Source organism: Pomacea canaliculata, linkage group LG10 (genome assembly GCF_003073045.1).
Source record: "Pomacea canaliculata isolate SZHN2017 linkage group LG10, ASM307304v1, whole genome shotgun sequence".
Taxonomy (NCBI): domain Eukaryota; kingdom Metazoa; phylum Mollusca; class Gastropoda; order Architaenioglossa; family Ampullariidae; genus Pomacea; species Pomacea canaliculata.
In genome coordinates, this window is record NC_037599.1 from 22,456,255 (window position 1) to 22,477,562 (window position 21,308).

Here is a 21,308-nt window from a genome sequence, read left to right on the forward strand (position 1 = left end):
AAGCTTTTATAATAACAGAGCACTTTTATGCCAGCATCAGAACCAAAGCAGACTTCACACTCTGGATTGACCAACAACATAGTAAAGAAATAAAATTAAGAACACTAGCTAACAACAACATGCCATAATACACAAAACATGGCCACTAAGCCACAGGTTAAAGAATACACAGCTAATGAAAATGAAAGAAATTAAGTATAAATGAATACATTTAACTAATAAAATTCATGCAAAAGTATGTTGCAAAAAAGTAACAAAATGACCATAAAAGATCAAGAATAATAATGAGAATGTTACAGCATCTAACTTATTAATCTTTTTTAATTTTTGTGTGACTCAGATGTGGACAAACTATGATTTAAAGAAAAATACAAATCTGCTTACTGTGCCAATGTTGGACAGGCTAAAGGTGCCACCACTCAGATCCTCTGTGCCCAGCTTTCCAGTCTCACCAAGTACCTGTAGTCTATTCAGCTCTGCTGCCACCTCAAAGATACTTAGCTGCTGCACATTCTTTACATTTGGCACTAAGAGTCCAGCAGGGGTGTCCATAGCAAGTCCTATATTATGGGATGCCTGCAACAGGTTCAGATTAAAAACCCTAATAGTATAAGAAAAACTAAAAGAGCCAACAGGAGACAAGAACAAAATTGAATCCTGAATGACAACGACAATGACCAACTTTGTATGCAATTATACTATAAAATTATAAATAATATAAAATAAAATTTAAAACTTAAAAAACATCAAACTTGTAAACAAATTCTTACCTTGTAAATGATATTTTCACATTTTTCATCTAGACTGGAATTCAGAATAGGGTACTCCAACAGTGCAAGTGATGCAGCCTACACAAAAATTGCCTTTAAAGTAATTTGGGTTCCAAGCAATGCATAGCTTTTACCATGTCAATGAAACTTATCTTAGGAAATATTACACTTGGAAAAATGTGAACAATGAAATATTCTCCATTTCTGCTACAGTCTCTTTTAAAAATGAAACTTCCAATATTTACATGGTGACTATCGGAAACCAGAAGAGCTAGTGAAATAACAAAATTAATGGATGTGATTACCAAAGGATGGGCTAAAGAGTATTCACAGGGAGAATATAAAAGCTTCAATTCCTTGAACCAATAAATTGTTCTTATTTCATTCATTTACTTATTTTGCTTTAAAAGCATACGGGTGTCCTAGCCCCTCCAAACTTGTAGAAATACGCCAAAACTATTTGAGTAACTAAATCTGCATGATAAATGGGTGCCTGCATTATATCATGCCACTTAAATACGCTTAAATGTAACAAACTCTAATCCTGCAAGACAGCCTTTTGAAAAAAAGATTACCTTCAAAAAATAGGCATGTACGAGAGGCGAACACCTCGTTTTTCAGCAACGGATTTCAGTTTGGTCCGCAGCTGGACAAGTTGTGTCATATCCACCTCGTCATAGTAACCAAATGGAGGAATCTGCAGTGAAGCTGTCATGGTTTTCACCATGGCTTTTCTGATACCCTTTATAGGTTCACTCCGATCTGCTCCTATGGGTGCTTTTACTTTGGGAGCTAATTCCTGCAACACTGGGCTGGAGGTTGATGATGATGGTGGTACTGCAGCCGTTGGTCGTGGCATTCTCTCTAGTTGTGAAGGTGGAGGCGATGTCACCTCTTCATGAAGAAAAACAAATGAAGAAATGAAAAATAAAATTGTTCTAAACCTTGGAAACACAAGTTACAGACGAATAAATGCTAACTTGTATGTGAAAAGCAGAGTTACATACAGGCAGTCCTCGGGTTACGTCAGCCACGAGTTACAATGTTTCGTGGTTATGACACATCTCCCATTTACTGTATAAAGCCTTGTTTCGACTAAAGTGGTTTTGAGTCAGAAACGTTGTAACGCGAAGTTCATGTTTCACTTCATTATTAAACGCATTTTATATGTGTTTTTAGATAATTACTGTTAAGATAGGGTAAGTGCTTACAGTATGTTATTTACTTACAGTATGTATGTTCCAACTTACAGCGAAATTCGGTTTATGACATGACGTAGGAACGAACGTCATAAGTGGAGGACTGCCTGTATTTTTTTTCCTCTTGCTCATTTTACTTTATATAGAAGAAAATTCAATCAAAAAAAAAACAGGATCAAAGCATGCTTTATGATAGGGAGAGAGAAAACTAAAAGAGTTACTATCAAATTTCTTTTTCACTGAAAAAAGACTCAAAACTTTATCATACACTCACACCAAAATGTAAATGTTGCTTACTCACAGTTTGGTAAAAAGGACTTCTTCTATAAATGGTTTTGAGACAACTATAGAAATTGTATCATTATAAATATTACCTTGTATTCCTAACTTTCTCTCCTCTAAGTACCGAAGAATATCTTCTTTCAGAATTCGCTCGTCCTTTCCTGTGCCTTGTACTTCACTTAGATTAATCTGGCATATGAGTAAACAGTTTGTTCAAAGCACAGTAATAACGCATGTAGGAAATCATATATTATCGTTTTTGTTTAAGTGCACCTCTCCCCATCAGCATCCTAATATTACCAACACAAAAGATTAGCATCAAACAACATTCAACAGTCAATGTTGGAAAACTAAGGCACCTAGTTCTGCAAAGTAAATCATAATGACACTTGTTATGTCTGCTTGTAATCCTGATTGACCTTTAGTTATTTAGTGTATTTCTGGATTACCATAATGATGATGTGTACATTTGTGATATTTTGCTTCCATCTGACACAGAGTTGTATACCGTATAATCTATTAGTGATCAGCTATGAGGTCACTGTCATAGTAAACAGCCTACCTGTGAAGATAAAACTGATCACCTTGTTTTCCATTGCCAGTCTTCTAACTGCAGGTGTAGCCAGAACTTTTCTGCCACGAACCGTCTGCATCAGCATGGAATCAAACTGCTCTCCAGAGACTGTCTCCTCCAGCACATCTTCTTGCTTCTCTGTGGTGCAAGTGCTCATTGTCACTATGCATGACAGCAACAACAATTATAATAAGGTACTCAGCTTGTGCATATCCCCACTTGGCAGTGAGCCTAATGCACTTAAACAAAAGAGAAGTATGAAAAAAAGAGTAGTACAGCTGCAACCCACACAAATTAAAAGAGAAAGGAGGAAGGAAAGAAGGTGGAAAAAAAAGAGGAGAGCAACCAGCTTCTGAAGGGATCCACAAAAAATGTAGACCAGCAATTCTTCCACAGTAAGATGTGCATCTTCAACACAAATATAAAAGCTGTCCTACTGTATGGTTCTGAAACCTGGAGAGTGACAAACACCATAAACATCAAGCTCCAGACCTTTACCAACTGATGCCTACACCATATTCTGGGAATAAGATGGCCTGAAAAGATCTCCAACAGCAACCTGTGGAAAAGAACTAATCAGAATGCCACTAATCAAGACATCAAAAAATGCAAATAGGGCTGGATAGGACACACCCTGCGCAAACCAGCTGACACCATTGCCAAGCAGGCACTTGACTGGAACCCTCTGGGGAACAGGAGAGATAGGAGACCAAAGCAGACTTGGAAAAGAACAGTAGAGAGTGAGGCAAAAGACGTCGGAACCACATGGGCCCAACTGATGGGGGCTGCCCAAAACAGGGTCCACTGGCAAGATGTTGTGGCCCTATGCTCCTCGAGAAGCAACAAGGAATAAACTAAAACTAACTTAAGACCAGCATTGAAAGCTTTAAAGATGGTCACTAAGCAAAATGATAAGGGCAAGGCATTTCAGACACTGGACCCAGAGAAGAAAAAGTAGTGCCCAAAGTTATCTCATCTGATGTAAAGCACAAGCAGCAGATTTGTGTGAGCAGACCATAGCAACCAGATGGGCTAGTAGGGTTTCATCATCTCAGTCAGGTATCCTGTGGTCAGACCATGAATGCAACAACAGCACAGCATGGCCACTTGGTATTTGACACAACCAGCACAGTTCATGAAGTACTGGTGTAGAATGACGATAAATACAATAAAAATGTCTATTATCAAAATATATGAGATTAAGACTGCAGTCATCATTTAAGAAACAAATGCTGAAAAAGAGGTGATGGAAAGGATGGCTAAACAATTTAATAATAAAAAACATATACAGTAATTTTATATACCATTTATAATATTAATTGTATTTTCATTTTCTTCTCTTAACAGAAATAAAAAGTGTGTGTGTGTGGTGTATGTATATGCACAAAGTTTGTGTTCATGTATTTACAGGGAACTGGAGAATTAGGATCTGGCTAAGTTTTAGAGTTTTGTGTGGAGGACAGATCTTGGCTAGTTAGGGTCTGGCTTTCACGTAGTATAGTGAGGGGGTGAGGTTAGGGACTTCAAAAGTTAGGAATAAACAATACCAACTGGTGAACTAAAATAGGTTTTGTGGGGAGACTGAAAATTGATATAGTATTTTGAGGAATTTCTTTATTGGATTGAGAACCTCTGGGAACTGAGGTGCTTGAAGGCAGTGACTGATACAAATATAGCCCTCTCCTTTCAATAAAAATGAATGTGCATATATAAATGAGAGAGGTTATGTTTGTCTGTGTGCTCAATATACCTAATTCCATGAAACATACCAGTTGAAGATTCCTTCTCGATGTCAATGAGAGGTTTACCAACCAAAGCAACAGCTTCAACATCATAGTAGACATGTCTGACAACCCCATCAAAGCGACTTGTGATTTTAACCGTAGCCTTATCACTTTGGACTTCACAGATAGGATCAAACTGACTGATTCTGTCACCAACTTGAACATACCTATTAACAGGAAATTCATGCAATACGCTTTAAAATTTGTATGTTTGAGTTTCTTCTCTCTTCTACAAATAAACAAAGTGGTAGATATAAAATTTTAATGCTAACTTGAAAGCCTGTTCTTAAAATAAAAAAATCTAAGAACATATTCTATCAATATAAGAAGAAAACCAGATAGCCAAAGGGTTAGAAGATTGAGGTCCAAATATGGAGGTGGACAGTTCAATACCTAAGTGACATAGCGAACTTATCCCAGTAAACCCAGCTGTTGGGATGGGTACCTGAGTTGTCTGGGGAAGGTAAGGCAGCAAGGGAGAGGAGATGGGGCATTACCCTGCAAAAAGCTAGCCCCAAGAAAAGTATCTCAAACATGTAACTTTCCCAGTGACCAAAAATAGGTTAGAGGATCATCTTGCTTTTTGTTAATTATCAAGATGAGAGAACTCTTACCACTCTTTGATGACCACTTCCTGGATCCCTTCTCCAATGTCAGACAAATTAAATGGAACTACTTCTTTGTTTAAACCTGCGACATAAAGGAGACATGATGTCTATTTTTCAATAGAATGCTTAAAAATCACATTTACCACCATAAAGATTTATAAAAGTAAGAAAGTTGATCTTTGTCACATCAACAACATTTACAGCAGATCTTTGTACTTTAGTCCTCTATGAAGAGACTGATAATGATTAAAATGATAATTATAATGAGGGCCTGATAGTAAAAGTTAAAAAAGTAAGAAAAAACCCTACAATGTAAACAATAATTTCTTTTTTGCATTAAGAGGGGTTTTAAACACCTACAAGGTATAATTTACAATTTTCAGCTTTCAATTTCTGTCAGGGAAACATACAGGTGTCAAACGTATGTTTGCAAAACTTCGTCTGGAAACCTTCCAGTCCCAAGCCCGGATGAAGGAGGAGGGTTGGGCATGGGGCTAACAACCCCACCCTATACAACAACCATGCTACAGACTACAGAAACCGCTAATGCAACACAAGAACAAGAGCCTGGACGGGAAGATCCCTCTTCAGAAAGGCCTATGATGTGTATTGGCAAAGGCCCTCGGGAAATCAGCTTGCCGACCCATCTTCTCACGGCCAAGGCAAAAACCAGGATAGGGACTTGGAACATCAGAACCCTATACGAGAGAGGGAAATCAGCTCAGGCAGCCCAGGAAATGAAGAACTGACTATCAGCTAGTCTGGGCATGAAGACCCTGACCATGATCACACACAAGGAGTGATGACTGATGTACTGATGACTGATGACACCAGAGGGTGCAAGAGCACTAATAGCATGGCAACCAGTTTCCCCACGACTCATGTCAGCAAGGTTCAACTCCAAAGGAAGAATGTGTATGTGCAGATTTATGTTGCATTTACCTGAGAAAGTGTAGAAAGTTCTCCTCTGTTGACAGGGGACATCTTTCGAAGAATGTTGATTCAGTGATGTTATCAAGCAACGGCAGCACAAAACTGGATATTTTGTTGTGCACCCATAAGTGGGTACCTGCAGAAACAGAAAATATTTTCATATTATTATGCTTTGTACTCATTTCTTTATTTTAAAAATACTACTGCCTAAGTTTTCTGCAAAAAAAAAAAAAAAAAGACAAAAAAGTGAACTATTTGGCACATGGCATACATGATATGGCATACCCCCACCCCCACCCCGTACTTTCATATTTGGAGCCATTCAGCATGTTTATCAGGTTTACAAATGTAATTCTAATCTAATTCAATTCCACTGGTTTTTAAATGTGTCACCCCACTTTTCCCAAAGACACTTCTTGTTCATTATTATCTCTAGCTCTATATAAAAGGTGGAGGCGTGTCACGATTCGCGAATCGGATTGGTCACAAATTTGTAGGCCATGGTCTTTTCCTTCTGCCACTTCGTTGTCTTCTAATTCGAAGATTTCTTACAAGCTGCTAATTTTCATTTTGAACAAGCAGTGAAGGATTACCCTCACGATGTCGATAAAAATGACACTTCTTTCTTATGTGTCAGGTACGACATGCTCTAGCGATTTAAACCCTGTCGCCCTCATAGACCTCCGACAGGACGACAAGGATCATGTAAGAAAACAATGCACCTAACTTCTATGAAATCGGTTCGCATCAAATGTAAAGTGATCTTTCCACGTAATTTTTACCACTAATTATGAAAGAAACCACACGTACCGTGCTCCGAATGCGCTTGACTAAAATTGGCACAGCCCTACGTGTAAAGAACGTAGCCATTGCTCGCGATGTGATGTTGCTGTTCCTCTCTACACGACCATGTGCATTTTAGAGATTGCATTGCTTAGCTCCACGAAATCGTGCAAATAGTGCGATATAGCTTTTTAAAAAATTACATTTATAGAATTATTACTGAGGCAGAATTGTTTTGACAAGAACGCCGTTTACCTGTATAAGTATAAAATAAAAAATATTTCTGAAATAAAGAATTCCTGAAAATTCTGTTGTCTTGTTTCAGTTTATACAAGTATGGCGCACAGCCATCTGGGAATGGCAGAAGTTTACTCTGTGGTATGAAGTTATTGGACTGTGTGTTCTCAGATGAAGTGTTTGTCTTTGTGAAATGGAAAAGTACGAAAAAATAAGAGTAGTTGGGCGTGGTGCTTACGGGTTAGTACTTTAATTCCTGGATTTATTTCTTTGTTCAAAATTTATTGACTTGGTAAAAAGAAAAAAAAAATTGAAGTCGTCTGCTTTTAGTGGTAGTCATACAAGGCAAAAAGATACGCTCTGTGCCGGTGTCAGTAATATATTTTACTAGTAGTGGTGATGATTGAAGTATAATAAGACTTGCACATCAAAATCGATGAAAGTGGGAAAAAAATTGTTAAAATCTGTAAATAGTAAGGATTTTATGAAGTCACATCTCCAGTAGTCTAGCTAATAAAACATATACATCAATATGTACTGATGCCTTTTTATGTGTATTTATATTCTGCCGCATTTTTATTTACAATATGATCTACATTCTCCACAAGTTGTGTTTCATCGGGTTTGATAGCCTGGCTCAATCTGTAGTACATATTGTATCCATAAACCTTATGACCATTCATCAACTTTTGTCTGTGTGTATATCTGTCCTTGCAGTACAGTTCACCTGTGCTGCAGACTTAGTGACAGGAAGCTGGTAATCATCAAACAGATTCCAGTAGAGCAGATGACAAAAGAAGAAAGACAGGCAGCACTGAATGAAGTGAAAGTGTTATCAATGTTGCACCATCCTAACATCATAGAATACTATGAAAATTTTCTGGAAGACAAGGCCCTCATGATTGTAATGGAATATGCACAAGGTATGTGATTAGCTGTAGATTGAGTTGAGAAGCATGGTAACAGTATTTTTAGAAGAGCTGTTTTTTTTCAGATGTATGATAATCATAAAGGTAGTTGTGTCATTTGTAAATTTGTAAGCACGTTTGTCCTAGTAATGTTGAGGATTAGAAGTTTGTATGATATAATCAACAGTTGGTTTTCACATTTAATCTGAAAGATAATTTTTAACTTAAGATCACAATGTTAAGTGCTTGGCTTTCTTGAAGATGTTTTGCACAAAATAAGTGTGTTTTTGTTTGTTTTTTTTATATTTTAGGTGGCACACTCTTGGAGTATTTGCAAAGTCGAAATGAAAACTTGCTTGAAGAAGAAGTGGGTCTTTTTTGTGGGCTTAATATTATTTACAACTTATTTCATTCATTTTCCATTCTTTTTCTGAATCTGTCTGCTCTTATTATGGCATTAATTTAGCAAACCCAAAATTTATTTTAGAACTCTTGAATATTGTTACACAATTATTACTAGATGTATTTCTTTTTGTCTTTTTCAAATAAACAAATTAAACAAATTGTTTTATAATGATGTATTTTAAAACCCATTGATACAAATTCTGGTGCATTTGTTTTCCAGGAGATTCTAAAGTTCTTTGCACAGATGTTGTTATCCTTGCAACATGTACATTCTAAGCAGATTCTGCATCGTGACCTAAAGACTCAGAACATACTGCTTCGATAAAAAGAAGGAGATTGTTAAGATTGGAGACTTTGGCATTTCAAAGGTCCTCAGCAGCAAGAGCAAGGCATACACGGTTAGTTCCCCTGATGAGTAAATACTGCAGCTATGTGGTGACTTCTGCTCTTTTGTGGTGTACATGCATGGTTAGTTCCCCTTACTTTGAGTTTATTTGGTGGCTAGAAACTATATTTTTGCGAATGCTTTGACTTCCAAAGAGATCCAGGCTATTTTTATGGTAATCATGTTAAGGGTTGCATTAATTTATCAGGTAGTTCTGAGCACGCATTTCACCTCATGTATTAAATTATGTTTTAATTGCTTGAACATTTTGTGTTACAGGTTGTGGGCACACCTTGCTATATTTCTCCTGAACTCTGTGAGGGAAAACCGTATCTTTCTGCAATTGCTAGCTTTGTTGTTCTGTGGCATGCAACAACTGTATAGTTACTTTTGGACAAGATAGAAAAGACCAACAAATATCTGAATTTAAGAAATAAAAATAAATGTCCATAATATTCAACAAACAAATGATTACTATATTTTACAGACATACTTAACACACATTTAAAATCATAATTTTCCTTTAAAAATAACTACTATACTGTACTGTATTGTAGTAAGTCCTTTCTAAAGCCTCTGCCATCAGGCTTGAGCTCCAGCATGAAAAGAACACAACAATCTGTTCCCAGTTGTTGCTCCTTTCAAAGCCCACTGAGATCTGGAGTACCAATACTTGAAAAAGCTTAGTTAAAAGCAACACAAAAACCTTGACAGAAATAAAATATTTCTCAGTTAGTAATCTGCATTCAGTCAAAAAAAAAAAAACCTAAACAAACCAAAACTTACAGACTCAAAAATATTCAAAAACAAAATGGACAGATTTTCTAGTGAATAAATAAATTTTTTTTAACAAGTCAGGATTTAACAATGCTTCACAGAGGAACACCACCAAATTTCCAAACCCAGTCAAGGCATGGGAAGTTTAGTTAGTTTAGTCCTTGTTACTTCTTCAGGAGCATAGGGCCGCCACAACACCTTGCCAGTCCCGGTTTTGGCCATCCCCCGTCAGTTGGGCCTATGTGGTTAAGGCATGGGAAGAGTACCCTAGAATTAAAAACAGCAGCAAAAATCACTCCTTTCCTCAGCTTTTGTCTTCACAGTTTATATTAGTGGAGCCTTTCAATGACACTTTTAGATCAAAGAGACATTTACACTCATGCACAAGCACCCATGAACTCCCATGCAAATTGCATGCCATCTGCCCACAGCAAATAGGATTATATAAAAAATATTTATCTTCACAAATATGCAATTTATTTGTGCCTTAAAATTTGGAATTCAACAAAATACATTTGTGTGTTGCATACTCTGCAGTGATGATGTTAGTAGTTAGGATTCCTTAACTATCATTAATAAGTAGTCAGAATATTTTCCTTAACTATGATTAGCTACAACCAGAAAAGTGACATATGGGCCCTTGGCTGTGTCTTATATGAGCTGGCCAGTCTGAAAAGAGCATTTGAGGCAGCAGTGAGTTTTTTAGGATCCTTGTCATTTTCAATTCTGCTCATCATTTGGCTGCTGCCATACCTCTTTATAATGACATGTGACATCTAGACTTATTTATCTGCTCTCCTGCTTTCTTCCTTCTTTTTGTTCAACAATATTTATTTTGAAAACCCATGAAAAGGTTTTCTTCAGTTAACATTTTCACGTCCACTTAATTTGTATTTTTTAAATATTAATGTGTACTATGTTTTGAAGTTTTATAAAAATATTTAATAGGATATTTTGTACTTTCCATTGCTTCCAATATATTTTTTAGATGTACAAAGTTCTCATTTTTAAAATTAATTAATATCAGCCTTATTTTTAAAATTTGTTGAGACTGAATTGTTGTTGTGTATTGGTTTCATAAGATATAGTTTCAAGATAATCTCTTAACCGTGCTGTTGCAAATCATATAAGGACATTTTTCAAGTTGCCTTCCTGTAAACAGTAGTATTAGACTATGCTTTCAGAACTTACCAGCCTTGATTTTAAAGATTATGCGTGGGACATTCTCACCAATCTCAGACCAATACAGTGAGGAGCTTCGTTCACTGATCTTAAGCATGCTGCACTTAGACCCTGCACGTCGACCTCACATCAACCAGATCATGGCCTGTCCTATAATTATCAATGCTCTCATTAATCTTCACACAGACACAGGCAAGGTCGCATGTGTGAGGTGAGGATCTACAGTTTGGTATTCCTGATCTGTAGTTACATCATGAGATAAAAATAAAGGCTTCCATAGGGCATAATATCATAATGTCGTGTGTGCTTTCTGAAATGATAGTCAAGTGTAAATCTGAAAATGCATGTCAGTGTAAATTACTCTCATCTCTGTCCCTTTAACTGTTCCCTTTATCATTGTCCTACATACTCAAATGAGTTCAGGATATTCCTTCATTTCTTAAAAAAAAACCCAAAAAAACTTAAAACCCCAAACAACAAAAAAAAGAGGTGCAGTTTTATGTGTGCAGAATAAATTTGTAGTTTTGTTCATTTTCAGCAATCCACCACAATTGAGATTTGAAATTAAATATCATAGCACTTCTTTCTTCCTTCTGTTTCTTTCTTTTAGTAATCTGTCTTTGTGAAAATCTTTGGGGTTGATTACAATGTACACATCTTAATGGCTTTAGACAGTGATAAACCTTGCATATAATAAACCACTGTACTAATTTCATGAGACTTTCAAATACAAAATCAGGGAAGGAAAAGAATGTCATGTTTTCAGAGTACACCGGCCTCTTTCAAACTTGCCTGGAAGCAGCAGAAGCAGAACCTCAGTGCGTGGTGTAGGCCTGGCTCGTGGTAAGAGTCTTTTTCTGTCATGATCTTTGAAAAGGTTAAAGTAATAGTATTCTATTTTTAGTGTTGCTTAGTAAAAAAATGTGATTGCATGTAAATGTGGTGATCTGAAAAAAATATAGTTCTTGCCTGCAAAACTTTCAGCTTTACTTAGTTCACTTAATGTGCTTAAAACTAACATTCTGAAAATATGCAGCATTCGCTTGTGGTTTAGTAAAGAGACCCATCAAATTTCCCAGTTTCACTACATATTATTTTATGACAGATGGAATGGTTGGTAAGCCTCGAGCTCTCAGTTCTGTGTTGTGCTGGGGTGGAGGTCTGACACAACCTACACGTCTGCCTCTACCTTCTCCTGACACGCAAGTGGTCCAGGTTGCAGCAGGTCGCACTCAGAGGGCTGCTGTTACAAAGCATGGTCGTCTTTTTGTTTGGGAGGTAAGATGCATGTAAAATCCAGCTCAAGATTTTCATCAAATTGTCTTATGAATTAGAAAGGAGGCAAGAGGCTATAATTTTTGAGGCTAGTTACAAAAAGAAAAATCTTTCACAATGCAGAAAATCACTTAAACTTGACAGATTCCCCCTCCCCCCTCAACTTCTGTGGCAATGTTAAGGTCACTCAGTACTTGACTTATCAGAAGACTCATGAAGAAACTGATTTCTGTTTCTGCCATGTATTTTATTGATGTTGCTTTATATTAGAAGCTTTTCCTGTTGAACTACGTTCTTGTATCATACTAAGATTTTTTAATTTAAACTTTAGAAGCTTTTCTTGCTGAATTATGTTGAATACATTCATCATTTTAAGATTTTAAATTTAAACTTTTATTGAAATGAGAAACCAGAGAAAATGCTCCACCCAAATTAGAAAAAAATGTGATATATATTAAAAGCCAGTTGGCATGGGAGGAGAGATTGCATTGCCTGGAGCTCTGGACAGTGGTCACTCAGCCTTAATTCCACGGTATCTGGAGGGCCAGGCAGCAGTCACCATACAGCATGTGGCGTGTGGAGACTTGTTCACTGCTTGCCTGACAGGTAAAACCTCAAACACCTCATCTCAACAGATATTCTTTGTAACTGCCACACAAGACTTCCCTAAGTTGGTTAATTTTAGTGTTTCATATTATTTCCACTTCCACAGGTTTGAGATGGATTTAGTTTGAGTTTTTCAAAAAGGGGAGATGCCATATATGCAACAATCTCTGATTGAAACAATAGTTGATGTTTCTTTCCAAATGTTACTCTTTTGCATAGTCATCCGTTGGAATATGGCTTCCTACAGCAGTGTTCCTTTGTATACGACATTGTACAATAGGCAATAGGTATTTAGTACATGTTATATGACAACTGCTCTTCCTGTACATTAGAACCAGCAGACCAAATGCTCCTTACATTTATTTTTTCTTTTTTTTTTTTAATCTGCTCTTAGACAGGGGCATCTTAATGACTTATGGCAGTGGGGTACATGGATGTCTTGGGCATGGAAATTACAGTGATGTGACACAGGTATTCAGATACAATGGTTCCTTCCTCTTTGATTAGCTGCTTTGTTATCGTGACATAAGTTATTTTACTTTCATTAAAAAAAATTTTAATTACGTCTTTATTTGTTGATAGATGCTTAAAGTTTAAATAAAAGAGATGGGCAAATTAGTAAACAGTTTAGAAATGTAAGCCAAATTTTATGTCATGTGCAGGCTAAGATTGTAGAAGCACTCCTTGGCTATGAAGTGGTACAAGTGTCCTGTGGAGCCTCTCATGTGCTGGCTGTCACAAATGAGCATGAAATATTTGCTTGGGGACGTGGAGATAATGGTAAGTAATTTTGACTGCTGTCAGGGATTTTTTTCCCCCACCAAATATTAAATTTATTAGCCAAATAGTCATATTCTATTCCTGTTCATTCTTCAGAATGTTGCAAACTCTGAGAATAACGTGACCAGACATTTCGGGAGTGAAAGCAGGATGCATGCTGATCATAGTGTCTTCACAAAGAGCTCAGAAAAAAGGGAAAAATGGTAGTGGGGGGTAGGAGGGGATTTCTTCAGACAAGGAAGCTGAAAGGAGGTAAACTAGGAGACAAATTTGAAATTATTAATCAAACGGCAATAGGCAAAAGCCATAGGCATGGATGTGAATCAATGTATGGTAATCAGATTTCTAAATACAAGTGGGACATTGATCGGCTTTTTAGATGAAAGCGGAACATTGGGCATCCTGCAGGGACATTTTATGAGCAAGCGGGACATGTGGTCAAAGGTGGAACTGTCCCACCTAAATCGGGATATCTAGTCACCTTACTGAGAAGCATGTCAAAACATGGTTAAGACTGATACATATTTTTAAAACTATGAACAGCTTTAATTATAATACTGAGAAGTTTAAAAAAGAATAAACCTTTGGGAAAAGATGAAATATGATAGCTTTTACCTGTTTCTTTATACAATATGTTAAACAGAATTCCCTTTATTTGTGAGACTTTCTAGAGGGGTAGAGGGCTGAACTAATGCTTCATATTCATGGATGACTGAGCAGGTCGTCTTGGACTTGGTAACGAAGAATCTTCACCAGCCCCACAACCAGTGGCAGTTCCAGATGACGTGCGCCCTTGCTCTGTCCATTGTGGAGTTGATTGCTCAGTCATCAGAACACTAGATGGAGCACTGCTATGTTGTGGAAGCAATCGGTTTGTCCCGAATCCATGACTTTCTTTCATACCTTGTTAAAAGAAGTTAAATATGTGTCTCTAGCAAACTTCAAAGGCCTAACAGTCATTAACCTAATTGCACATTTGCAATTCATTGTCTTTAAACTTCTGGTTTTCATTAAATTATGACTTTGTGCATATCTGTCAGGAATAACAAGCTTGCTCTGGACCAGATTACTGCAGAAGGTGTGCTAGAGCGGCTAGTGGAGGAGGTGCATGTCTTGACTCCTGTTGCTTCAGCCCCCATCAGCAACATGCAGGTGCAAGTTGTAGCTGTGGGTACATCCCACACTGCTGTTGTTAATGGTGAGATACACAATTTTGCGTAAACAGGCATAATTACTTAAAACCTATGCGATTTTTATGGTATTTGAACAGTTGAAGAATCTTTAATAATAATAATGCATTGTGCAAAAAAGCAAAAGTTAAATGCAAGATGTTAAAGCAAGTTAAAATTCTGAACAATACTCTGACAAGAAGAAGATTAAACAAAACAACTTAAGTATAGAATACTGTAAACCATTCAAAAAGTAGCAACAACCAGGCCGAGCAATATAATTGATTACAAGATCACCACACTGTGCTACCATTGTCTTCATGGCCTTTTCCCAACAAACCTGCCTGAGATACCAATGCCTTACCTTTGATATAGTCTCTTAAGTCTGCTTGTGCTACCCTCCTTTCTGTGTCACTCATCAGATGGAAGAAATTCAGCAGAGCACCTTCACCTTCGTAGAACCCACTGTTTAGAATTCTCTGCCCCTTTTTCTTTAAGTTACTATGTTCAAAGCCTTCAAATCCAGCTAAAAATACATGAAATATCTTGAATAAGCAAATATGATATTCTTCTCACTCCTTAGTTTTTCATTTGCACTCATGCACTTAGTTCATGTTTGCCATGATTTGATTTGTTTGCTCTTGTGTTTTTTTTTTTTATGGTTGATTGCTGGTTGGTTGTAGTTTTTTTGTGTGCAGCACATTGAGCTCACACCCATACTGGGAAACATTTACAAATTTATTATTATGATAATAACTTTGAGACTTATCTAAATGCTTCCTGGTGTTAACTTTAAATATTGTCATATCACTCAACACAATAGAATCCGACAGTTTACGCATGGATTTGAAGGCATCTAAAATTCTTACTATAACTGCATATTCATGGGAGAAGAAAGCAACTTATTCAATAATCATGTGGGACTTGCTGTGCACCTGCTTGTGATTTAGGCATGCTTCTTGTCTGTTGGTGTTAGTTCAGCATGTGTCATTGTGGTGTTGCAGCAGAAGGCAAGTGCTATACCTTTGGCTCCAACCAGTTCAGACAGCTGGGTTTTGACAAGGAGCCACAGGACCGCAGGCCTGGGCTGTTGCGAGCCCTTACTTCCTACAGTATCACTACTGTTGCATGTGGGGATACTTTTACAGTGGCTGTGACAGATGGTATGCATTCAAGGGATTTTGAGTTTTATGATTCACAAAATGGCTTACAAATAGTCATGGTTTATCATGGCGCTAGGCTCTTTTTGGAACCTTTTAAAAATTGCATTTTTATGAATATTTGTTTACTTTATAAATTCTTAAACAGTTTTTAACATGATGATTTACAATTATTCTCATTTCTTTTGCTTGTTAGTACTTTCATGCTCACAGTTAAACATTTTTTCCCTTCTTCCATCTATCTACAATTTCATTTATATAAAGAGGAAGGTACGTTTTTAAAATCTTTTACTTGATATTTGTACTACTTTCAAATAAATGACTGTCATAGATGTGTAGGTTTAGGAAGTAAGCTATACTTTAAATGGAGATTATTTTCATTCAAAGGGAGAAAATATCATTTGCAGCTGGGGATATTTTTTCGTGGGGTAAAAGTGCTCGAGGAAGGCTTGGGCGTCTAGATGATGAGCCTGGAGTCCCTAAAAAAGTTGCCATCAATGGTGAAGATCCCTTCAGCATTGTGTCCATTTCTTGCAGTCATGGTAACACACTAGTGGCAATCAGACGTAAGTTGATTTGCAGGTGATCATGATACAGTTGCAACCTTTTATTCTATAGTAAATCTTTCTGCTTCCTGATCAAAGGTATTATTTAGAGGTTTTAATTTAAGGAAAAATGTATTTTTTTCTGGATGCTTTCAATATTTTTAATACACCACATTTTATATCAGTAAAGTTTACTTTTTCCCTATGTTTCAGCAATACTTCGATCTGGCAGCCCTATTGAATAGATTACTAATTTAAAAAAAAGAACTCTTTTCTAACATTAATTGTCACTTCATCTGAATGGCACAGTTGTCCAAGTAATGGACAGGTTTGATGAACTTAAAACTTGAAGGGAGTTGAAACCATATATAACAGAAGAGAGCTCAAGTGATAGCATAAAGATGAGCTGTCAAGTGTGAGTTCATGGTATGATTATACCATCTGTTTTCAACCAGATACCACTGGATGTGAAAGAGGTCCTTACAGCATTTCTGTGATTCTGCTTTATATGCACGCATAATGCTAAAAACATGATTTTAAATACACTCACTAATGCTTTAAGCCTTAAACATTTTGGAAATTACTGCTGCTGTTTGTTGACAAATGTACTAGTCCTATAATTTTGTTATTTACTGATGTTGATGGACTCTTTTTGTCCAAGGCAATTGTAAAACTTTTTAGTGATTTGTATTTTTTATTATGTAGGAGAGCACCTAAACAAAATTAGTTATATTTGAATTTCTGATCAGCTCACTTCCGTCCAACATATATGAAGGTTGTTTTATGAAGGGGGATTTTTTTGTATGTGTTTATGCAGAGTTTTACAGCTTTTTATGTAAATTCATTTGATTAGACACAAGGGAGAAATAATGTCTCCTGTCTCCATAGAAACCACTGCAGTATTGTGTTCTGGAACAGGTTGTAAAAAGGTATTAAATGTTCTGAGTTGTTTACTTGTAAATTTGAACATTTTTTTCATCATTATATTATGGGGATTTTTTATTTTTATTTTTTTACTGGAGATGCAAGCAGCCTTTAGGGAGAGAACTCATGGACTTTGAAATGCTTCCAAGTTAAACTATATAAGTGAAAGTCTATCCACATGTTGACCAATCAAAAATGTATTCATTCATTTTATGTCCTAATGTGACTAAAGAGATTATTTGTTCAAATGAAGATTGTGAAAATCGGAAGGCACACAGTCTCAGGGGCCAAGTGTCAGCTCATATGGACAATGATCTAAATCCTGAAGAGCAGGTGGTCTGTTTTATTTTCTATGCGTTGATTTCTGCCTACAAGAAATAGAGTTCACACATCCCAGAATTCACTGTTCTGTCTTTCTGGACTTGACTGGAGTCCACTTGCCTGCCACTGTCGTCCTGTGCAGCACTCTCAACCCCACCTCCTCCACAGACAGCTGGGTTTCGGGTGTGGCCTCATGGCCGACGGCTAAGTTATCTGAGATGATGAAATCTCCAACTTCCCACTATATGGAATGGAAAAGAACCTTTTGCATCAATAAATGTATAGAAATCCTACACTTTTGGCATGTATGAATGTTTCCTGTACATATGGACCTACATATTATGCTTGCATTGAAATACATGCAAAGGTACACACACCTCTCATGACCCCATTTACCTAAACGTCTCTCTCTCATTCTCTTATTTTGTTCTGCTAATAGTAACTTTGAAAACACTTCTGAAAGTATGTGGCAACTCATCCATTTTACCTTGTGTGAATAAACAAGTCGATTATTGTTTTTAGTGATTTCCTCAAACATTTCCTGCAAGATTTGATGTGTTTCTCTCCTGTTCGTTCGCTTTGCGTTCTTTGTGTCATAGTCCAATATAAAACACCCGGTCATGCCAAGATGGAAACAAAGGGTCTGAAAAAGAAAAAAAAAGACCCTCTGATTGATATAAAGTTATCTGTTCAGTACTAAGATTTTGTTTACTACCATCTTAAGATCACCAGGACTTTATAGATGATTAAAGGTAAAAACAGAACTGCAATTTATTCAAACTTAAGCTTTGTTACCGGGTCTCCAGTGACAGGATGTTGGTAAATCAAAGGATGGATCACTTGATAGTGATGATCGGTACGCCACAACCTTTCCCATTGAACACGTGTCTCTTCTGACAAACTTTCCACTAGCTCCTTCAAGGGGACAAATGCTGGAAACAATAATGAAAATGATAGTACTTGCTGCTGTGTTAATATCTTAAATAATTTACATAACTCTATGTCCAAAATATATATGATTAAAATTTCCACACCATTTAGAAAAAGTCTAGTAACTGTAATAGCAGACAGAATGTAGTATAAGTGTAGATAGCCAAGTGGTTAGAACACTGGCAACCGAACTCATGGCTGTACCGATTTGGCATAGCAAACCTCCACCAGTTGACCCAGCTATCAGTAACTGGGTACCGGAATCCAGAGAGGGTAGGGGACAGTAAGGGAAGATCAAGAGATGGGCACCACCTTAAGAAATTAAAATTGGCCACATAAAAAGTGTGATCTCTAACACCTTTGCCACCAAATGACCAAAAGGTTAGAGGATGCCTTCACCTTTAACTGACTTGCATTTAGCACTAGGATCTACAGAATCCATGGATATTACTAGTTACTTTAACACTCAGTGTATTCAAATTTCTTTTTTCCACAACCAAAGTTCTTGTCTCATTTTACAGAAATATAAATTGAAAGGTGATGCGATGTCAATTGTTAGTCTATTTTTGTTGATAATTAAGCTTCAGGTGCTCTAGCTCGGTGGTTCTCAAAGTATTTCGGACTGCGGACAACTTTACTTAAGTAAAAAATATGGCGGACCATCAAGGCCTAAAAATCACTCTGTACTATGAATTTCAAATTTAAATTGCTGCATTTGTTTCATTACAATTCAAAACTAAATGTCCTTTTGTGACAGTAGTATAGTAATAAGTTGACATAAAACTATGGTGCAAAACTGGTAGGCGCATAGTGTAGCAAGTGATGGGACAGCCCACAGCCCACCTGTAGGTGGGCAACCTGTAGTAGGGCCCACTACTACCCCACTAGTTTTGCAGGCTGGGTATGTACCTTGTTCTTTGTAATTAAAATGTTAATGCGAGGAATGCATCACTTTAAACATCACTTTGCTAACATATGACGACTGTCAGCTGCTGACCACCTGACTTATGCCCGTGGACCACACTTTGAGAACCACTGCTCTAGCTCACACAATTTAATAACACATAATAATTCATGTTCTATATAATCACTAATTTAACATGTAGGTGTTTCTCTCTCTATATATAGATATAAATACATTATCAACCGAGAAGGGTTGGGAGAGTTGAGTAAGGAAAGAGTAGCACAAAGAAGAATCTGTTAGAGGAGAAGTGAAAATAACCATGATATCCTGCTGTTGATGATCATTGGTGTTCATAATAGTGTTGAAAATATATATTTTCAAAAACAAAATCTTGCAATCCTGTCTTGTTTTTACTAGTCTGCCACTAATATGAATATACAGTGCCAGTCCAAGATATCTAAGTGAGTTTCAGAGATAATTTTTTATTTATTTATTTTTACCTGTATTCCCATTCTTTGGAACTGCAACCATATGATAGAGAGCATAGCTAAAAGGTTTCTCCATGAAGCTTCCATCAATATGCCATCCTGTGCGACCTACGTTCGTACAGCCTTCTTCTTCGCAATTTGACACTCGGAAAACATCTGGGTGTGGCGATTTGGGGTGCTTGTAGAACGTCGACTCCAGCTCCCCAAACCACCGTGAAATTTCCACATGCCTGTCTGCACTAATGATACCTTGATTTTTGAAGATAAGTAGTCGGTGTTTGTGAACATCCTTCTTTATCTGCTGAATGATTTGATCAGGAACATGCTGCTTTAAATCTATCCCTCGGACTTCGACTCCAATTGGTGCTGGATTGTATTGCATACTGCCTGCAAACTGCCAACTTCTGCTTGAAAGACTAAATTTCCGACAGGGGGGACTATTATGCTGTTTGGACTGGTGTTTTGAAAACTTTGATATGTAAATATCACAGGCCAAAAATGTTTTGTTTTAAAAGTGAAGTTCAATGCATTAATGGCGCGCAAGCATTTCGTAAACAACATGAAAAGCGTATTTAAATTAGATCATAAAACAGTGTGAAGCATAAGCCGCAACTCGAGGTAGACAAGCCGAAATTTTCTTATACGTTGTTTTCTAGATCCGAAGACAAATGAGTGATGCATTTATACGTTTGTTTAAAATAATTATCTGAAATATTCTTACATTGCACCAGTGTTCATATTTCAAAAGTACTGATGCTTGAAATTTTCAAACAACTTTTGCAAACAGGAATTAAACGTTACGACTAGAGCAGACAGCATTTGTTTCAGACAATTCAGGAACGTGATTTTATGAGAATAAATTATTATAAAAATCGAATCAGTTGCGAAAATGTGAAGCCTTTAATTGTCACTGCCGAAATAAAATTAGGAAAAACGACAATTAAAAAAATATAATCTAACTTTCCTGTAGCTGTCCGACAATGTTCAAGTGTACTGAACATATCAGTGTGCTTTGCTGCTTGCGCATTTGAGTTCCGATCGATACGTTATTATTGTTTTGTTTTTTATAGACGCGTGACTCTAGGGCCGCGCGCGGTTCTCAGAGGTAGTCATTTTTTAAAAGCTTCTTATACCGGTATTAGTGAAATTAGCTTATATTGCTGGCTAAGAGGGGTAGCGCGGACGTACGTACCTTTGTTCGTCAGAGGGGCGTCACAACTAAAAGGTTGAGAACCGCTGCTCTAGGGGATTGGGTAGGGTAGGGGGTAGTATCACTAGGACCAGAGACGATAAAGAACAAGGACCACAGACTATAAAGAACAAGGACCAGAGACGATAAATGAACAAGGACCAGAGACTATAAAGAACAAGGACCAGAG

At 37.0% G+C, this 21,308-nt stretch overlaps 3 protein-coding genes across 4 annotated transcripts in view; 1 reads left to right on the top strand and 2 right to left on the bottom strand.

The window, feature by feature from the left end:
• Nucleotides 1–7,166, bottom strand: part of LOC112574494 (lipoamide acyltransferase component of branched-chain alpha-keto acid dehydrogenase complex, mitochondrial-like) — a 10,246-nt gene extending 3,080 nt beyond the window's left edge. The window contains 9 exon segments of the mRNA XM_025255621.1: nt 385–576; nt 771–848; nt 1,327–1,664; nt 2,344–2,440; nt 2,836–2,963; nt 4,595–4,776; nt 5,224–5,299; nt 6,160–6,286; nt 6,961–7,166. Of these exon segments, the coding sequence (XP_025111406.1) occupies nt 385–576; nt 771–848; nt 1,327–1,664; nt 2,344–2,440; nt 2,836–2,963; nt 4,595–4,776; nt 5,224–5,299; nt 6,160–6,286; nt 6,961–7,020 (1,278 nt within the window). The 5' untranslated portion in view covers nt 7,021–7,166.
• An 86-nt stretch (nt 7,167–7,252) lies between these two features.
• On the top strand, nt 7,253–17,499 carry LOC112574491 (serine/threonine-protein kinase Nek8-like). Its single transcript, XM_025255617.1, is given in 18 exon segments — nt 7,253–7,410; nt 7,888–8,093; nt 8,390–8,445; nt 8,704–8,802; nt 8,804–8,881; nt 9,148–9,197; nt 10,257–10,338; nt 10,830–11,038; nt 11,594–11,670; nt 11,933–12,105; nt 12,564–12,708; nt 13,103–13,179; nt 13,371–13,488; nt 14,209–14,359; nt 14,529–14,686; nt 15,662–15,820; nt 16,225–16,383; nt 16,576–17,499. Coding segments are annotated over 18 exon segments (2,076 nt in total). The 5' UTR covers nt 7,253–7,363; the 3' UTR covers nt 16,608–17,499.
• Nucleotides 17,500–17,613: 114 nt separating this feature from the next.
• LOC112574493 (alpha-ketoglutarate-dependent taurine dioxygenase-like) lies at nt 17,614–20,771 on the bottom strand. 2 transcript variants are annotated; one of them, XM_025255619.1, is made up of 4 exons: nt 19,942–20,765; nt 18,403–18,539; nt 18,095–18,250; nt 17,614–17,848 (listed from the first exon to the last, which is right to left on the bottom strand). In XM_025255619.1, the coding sequence occupies exons 1-4, from the start codon at nt 20,309–20,311 to the stop codon at nt 17,687–17,689; spliced, it is 825 nt and encodes a 274-aa protein (XP_025111404.1). In that variant the 5' UTR covers nt 20,312–20,765; the 3' UTR covers nt 17,614–17,686. The 2 variants fall into 2 exon arrangements, with proteins under 2 accessions (XP_025111404.1, XP_025111405.1); XM_025255620.1 differs by lacking the exon at nt 18,095–18,250 and having other exon boundaries at nt 19,942–20,771.
• Between the last annotated feature and the right edge of the window lie 537 nt (nt 20,772–21,308).